General features: G+C 31.3%; 2 protein-coding genes across 4 annotated transcripts in view; both read left to right on the plus strand.

Moving 5' to 3' along the window:
* LOC104778031 (zinc finger A20 and AN1 domain-containing stress-associated protein 2) overlaps positions 1-487 on the plus strand; it is a 6,974-nt gene extending 6,487 nt beyond the window's left edge. For 2 of the 3 annotated variants that reach the window (XM_010463651.1, XM_010463650.1), the window contains exon 4: positions 197-487. Coding sequence is in view for 1 of the 3 variants with exons in the window: in XM_019235764.1 (XP_019091309.1) it covers positions 4-99 (96 nt within the window). In the remaining 2 variants the exon portion in view is untranslated. Of the gene's footprint in view, positions 1-3 lie in introns of all 3 variants that reach the window. The other variant, XM_019235764.1, reaches the window with a different exon arrangement.
* Positions 4,979-5,997, plus strand: part of LOC104742637 (UDP-glycosyltransferase 89A2-like) — a 2,802-nt gene continuing 1,783 nt past the window's right edge. The window contains exon 1 of the mRNA XM_010463652.2: positions 4,979-5,990. Coding sequence (XP_010461954.1) covers positions 5,012-5,990 — 979 coding nt within the window. The 5' untranslated portion in view covers positions 4,979-5,011. The remainder of the gene's footprint in view (positions 5,991-5,997) is intronic.

The raw sequence follows: 5,997 nt of genomic DNA on the forward strand, positions 1-5,997 counted from the left end.
GACATACATGACTGCTCCTTCAATTACCATGCTGCTGCGCAAGAAGCTATAGCTAAAGCGAACCCAGTTGTGAAAGCAGAGAAGCTTGACAAAATCTGAAATTCTAAGTAAACTTCTCTGATTCCTCAGGTCCACCGGTGATGTCTCCTTCCTCCTGTCAGTGTCTGGTTTCAAGTATCTCTCTCATGTTAAAAAGGTTTTATATAAAGGTCAAATGAAAAGCGTGCTTGATCTCTAGCTTCTTCTATCTCTCTGCAATATTTATGGTGTGAAACTTTCTATTATCTGTTGTTTGCAAGCAGAGATATGTGCTCTTAAAAAAAAAAAAAGAATGCTTTGATGTGTTTCTCTTTCTTCTTATTTATGAGCACTGTGTGTTTCCCCGTCTGGTCTTGTATCATATTGAGATTTGTATCTGTAGCTACATGAAAGCTTATTTAAAAGACCTTAAGGTTGTCCTTCAATGGGAGCTTAAGTCTCTGGCTAAGTCTTTTCTCATTTCGTTAGGTAAGACATTTAAATTTCCTTTATTTTCCTATTATTTCAACAACTATACCATTTTTTATTGAAAATTTCTCAAAGTTTACTTAAGCTCAAATCTGAATTTTGAAGAAAAAGACATTATAGTAAACCTCATTACTGAGTTATCACTGATGACTGATTTGTCGTTGCTTCACTGGTTTGTTTGGCCGTTTCAGTTAGTTCACCAAGGCCACATGTCATTTGTCTCAACCGCGAGATTGTGCAAACAAGCGTACGCTAGTTTTACTTCAGCACCGCATATTCTATGATTGATTCAGCTTTTATTCTATGACAAATCTGTGTACGGTTTGGACCGTTCTATTTTTTAAGAGGATAAAAGACTGTTGCGGACCAACTCTATTTGTATGTAAAAGCGGTCTGCAGTTGGGTTGCTGCGCTTATGTTTTTAGGTTTAAATGGTAACTGTGGTCAGGATGGCCAAATCCATCTACGGTTTAGACCGCTCTATTTTTAAGGCGGACAACAGACCGCTGCGGACCAACTCTATTTGTATGCAAAAGCGGTCCGCAGGTGGTCTGCTGCGGTTTTGTCTCTGCTTTAATTAGACCGCACATCTGCGGACTATATTTGCTGAATCTATATATACATTTTTGAACACATTTAGCAAATAAATCCTGAAGTTGGAACTTATTTACAAGAATAACATTGACATTAATTATTAATTTGTTTTTCATTTAATTAATTAATATTAAATTTCGATTTTGGAAAAAAAGATTTTCCAACCTAATAAAATTTCCAAAACAATATGAACCACTCCCTTTAACATTAAGTATTAAGTTTATGATTAATTTAATTAATATTAAGTTTCCAATATTACAAAATAATAGGAATTAATTCTATAAACACAGTATTTTCCTTCTATAAACCACTACTTATTTAATTGTATGTTATAGTTCCTATAATATAAAACAATAAACCTCAAACAAAATACTTTCTACAATAACTAATATATATCTATATTTGTAAGGTTGTACATTTTAAAAAATACAAATTAAATATTAGTTATATATAGTTTATCTACAAAATAAATAACATTTTATTTTTATTAGAAGATAGCCCTGCGGTGTACCGTAGGTGAATATCTAGTGGTAAATAAAAAGCAGTTCAGTCCGCAGACGGATTTGTCTGCTCTAACTGCTGCAACCATTCACACCCTATGTTTTCTTTGGACCGCACCACTGCAGACTATGTTTGATGAATGGTAAATAAAGAGCGTTTAGTCTACAGACGGATTTCTCCATCCGCTGCAACCATTCAGACCCTAACTACACTCTTACACGGGCCAGCCTTAAAATATCATAATTGTACGTTTTCTTAGTACGAAATTTAGGTGTCGAAGTATTTTACAAACTAGCACGGGTTGAAATTCATTTTATTTTTTTTGTAAATTTTATATAAAATACAATTTATGTGATTGTTTTAAAAAGTTTTTTTGGATAAGACATTATGCAATAAAATCATATGCTAAATATGATGGCTTGAAAAAAGACATATATTTTATAAGTTTTATATTGTTTATGATTCTAGATAAGTACGTGTGCTATAACACGGGTTAAATTTTATTTTATACAAAATTTTGTATATTTTATATTTTAAAATAAAATTTTAATATGTTGTATTAGTTTATATATGTGAAGTTATTCCAACAAATGTATATTCTGTTGTAAACGTAAGAATGAAAGTAGAGAACTTGAGGTTTTGTTTCTCTCCTTATTATTATTGATTCAATCGAACAAGTACATTATATAGTAGTTGGCAAAGCCTAAACCTAAACCGACTAGGACATGGCCAATGGGGCTTACACAATAAGATAAGTAACGGGCCAGTTATAGAAGTCCACTCCAAGTGTTTTACAACATATTCTACATCATGACTTGAATGTTATTATAATACATAATTTTGTAAATTTGGGTTTTTAAAAGCGAGTTATTATATTATGAATAATTTAATATATTGTTATACTTTTTGTTTTAATATACTTGGTTTCTTGAAATTCTTTCATATTATAGTGACATATTATTGACATTGCTATAACAAATCAATTTAGAGTGTTTATAGTTTCTAACTTTTTTTTTTGTCAACTATTGGGCCACAACTGGCCGGCCCATTAGCCAAATCCCTACATTCGTAGGGAGCGGGACTCGATCCCGGGTGTGATGGTACCTTGTGCATTAAGGATTTACCAATGGCCACTGCACTAAGGTCACTTCACATAGTTTCTAACTTTTATATCAAGTTTCAATATTTTTAAAATATTTCAAATTGGTTGAAAATATATATATATATATATATATATATTTCAAATTAAATTATTTAAAGTTTCTTATATTATATGAAACTATAAAATTCAAAAATATATGAAACTGAATTTAAATATTCAAATTTTGACCTGTTACTCAATAATTTTTTTAAATTCAAATAGATATTATTTTTAAAGAATAATATTATTAAAGCTTGAATTTTTTATAGATTGAACAATTTATATTTGTTTTTAAAAATTCAACTTATGGTATATCCAGAAATAAAACTATTTTGTAATTATAATAAATAATATGATAATTTATTTGTTTCACAAAATAGACTCATATTTAAAAATGAGAGGTGAAGTATAATGGTAATTAACAAATTAATATGTTAAGTTAGATTTCAAAAAAAATTAATATGGATGAATGATTTAATAAAGGAAATTAATATGGTAAGTTAGATGATATCAAATGATTCTTTAGAATATTCTCTTTAAGATATTCGGAAATAAATAAAGTTGTACCCACATACCCACTATTTAACTTTTAACCAATTAATCTATAATCTATTTATAATAACTTATTAAAATTATATAGTCTACAAAATAATGTTGTGTACTTCCGTTTTATTATAAAGGGGATAGCCATCAAAAACATATTTTTATTTATTATTATTAATATATATATAGACATTTTTATTTTCTCATGATCAAATATTGGGGGAGGTATTAAACTACAATTTTAGAAGATTTGGACTTTTTAAAAAATCAGGTGTTATCCAAATTATGATTTTAAAATCTCTTCACAAATACCATGTTATTCAATTTGGAATTTACATAAAATCATTCAAAATAATTTACAATCTCTTGTTATTCAATCAATGATTTATAAAAATCATATCAAATATACTGTTATTCAAATTTAACAAGTACTTTTTAAAATACTATTAAAAACTGATTTTGAGAGATTTTGGATGCATTTTTACTTGAAAATTAGGAATGAATAAATCTCACATATGAAGGTGTTATTTTGAAGGATTTAACAAATACTCTCATTGTTCCTTTTATCCAATTTTTTTTTGTCGTTCTTCACTTTACCAAAACAGAATTTCAATGGGGGAGGATTCTCTTTTCAGTTTCATATTGAACCCAGATTTTGATTCTTCATTCAATTATATATCTTTCACACTTCTTCTTCAAATATCATACTCTCCCTCTTTGTTGCATCTCCTTTAAGAACAATGAATCTCTTAACCTGGTAAAATTTTTTGAAACATTTTATATTATTTAAAACATAAGGGAGTCAAAATCGTTAATTGTTGTTGTGTAATTAGGAATTTAAAGTGTGTCTAGATCATTAGGTCTTATATAGAACAATGGCTATAGCCGAAAGATTTATATATGCTTGGTGACCGGGATTTACTTGGTGGATGCAATCACCAATCTAAACACTTTTTATTATTTTTTTATTTCTCTTCTGTTTTTTTTTTTATTCTGCGGGTTAAAAAATAACTCATAAAAAGACCATCAAAAAGTGAATAAGGTATTGTTGTATAGGTGAACGTTTGTTTCTAAAAATCTCTTTGACCCATACCAAATACTCCAAAATCTCCTAACAAATCTCACAAAATTATCATTAATATTTAATTATTAAATTTTAAAAATCTTCTAAAACTCCATTAAATCTTTAGATATCTTTCAAAGTCTCTCAAAAACTAAAATCCACCAAATCTCTCAAAATGCTAATCCAATAACCTCTCATAAATAGAATGAAATTTCAGCATTTTCAATTTTTTCTTCTAATTTACGTCTTTCAAATTAATAAAAAAATCTAAAAAATGTTTTGATTAAACTTTTTAAATATGCTATTTACTTATAAAATTCTGTCGTCAAATATAGATAAAATCCAATGTGATGATTTTAAATTTACTTTTGATTTCTAATTTGAAGTAGATTTCTTTCTATTTAGACTTTGAGAGGATTAAAAAATACAATTATTTTACTAACTTTATTATTTTTTTTTTTTACCCTTTTGGTTCAAATTGAAACTTAGATATATGTAATATTAATCTCATTAAGTAAAAGACATTTTCTTGTTTTCGTCAACAAAAAAATCTAGACACAATAATTATAATGTAGACATTATAAAATGCCAATGCATATGTCAGTTACCACACATTATTGTATATTTGTATACCACCACCATCGTAACACAACAACCTCGAGATGAACGGAGCAATGCCGCAGCCGCTACGGGAAACTAAACGCTGCGGTCTGAAACCGCACATCATGGTGTTTCCATATCCAGCACAAGGCCACTTTCTTCCTCTTCTCGACTTGACCCATCAACTCTGTCTTCGTGGCCTCACAGTCTCCGTCATCGTCACTCCTAAAAACCTTCCTTACCTCTCTTCTCTTCTCTCCGCTCACCCATCCTCCGTTTCCGCCGTAACTTTACCTTTCCCTCACCATCCTTTGATCCCTTCCGGAGTTGAAAACGTTAAAGACCTCGGTTGTTCTGGAAACCCTTTGATTATGGCTTCTCTTTGTCAGCTTCGAGAGCCTATCCTCAACTGGTTAAGTTCTCATCCTAATCCTCCCGTCGCTCTCATCTCTGATTTCTTCCTTCCATGGACTAAAGATCTCGGTGTTCCTCGCTTTGCCTTCTATAGCTCTGGAGCATTCTTAGCTTCGATTCTCCATTTTGTCTCTGACAATCTTCATGTCTTTGAATCAACTGAGCCTGTCTGTTTGTCGGATCTTCCTGGTTCCCCTGTTTTCAGAACAGAGCATCTCCCTTCGTTGTTCCCTCAGTTTCCACCATCGCAAGATCTTGAAAGTGACTGCGCCATCAATTTTTCAAGCTATGGTTGCATATTCAATTCTTGTGAGTGTCTTGAAGAGGAGTACATGGAGTTTGTGAAGCAGAACGTGAGTCAGAACCGGGTTTTCGGTGTTGGTCCGCTTTCTTCAACCGGGTTACGTAAGGGAGATTCTGATTCCGATGTTGACGCAAAGGCGTTGTTGAGTTGGCTCGATGGATGTCCAGACGGATCTGTGCTCTACATCTGCTTCGGAAGTCAAAAAGTTTTGAGTAAAGAGCAGTGTGATGCTCTGGCTCTTGGTCTTGAAAAGAGTATGACCCGGTTCGTTTGGGTGGTTAAGAAAGATCCTATACCCGATGGGTTCGAGGATCGGGTCGCAGGTCGAGG

Source organism: Camelina sativa, chromosome 14, assembly GCF_000633955.1.
Source record: "Camelina sativa cultivar DH55 chromosome 14, Cs, whole genome shotgun sequence".
NCBI classification, from domain to species: domain Eukaryota; kingdom Viridiplantae; phylum Streptophyta; class Magnoliopsida; order Brassicales; family Brassicaceae; genus Camelina; species Camelina sativa.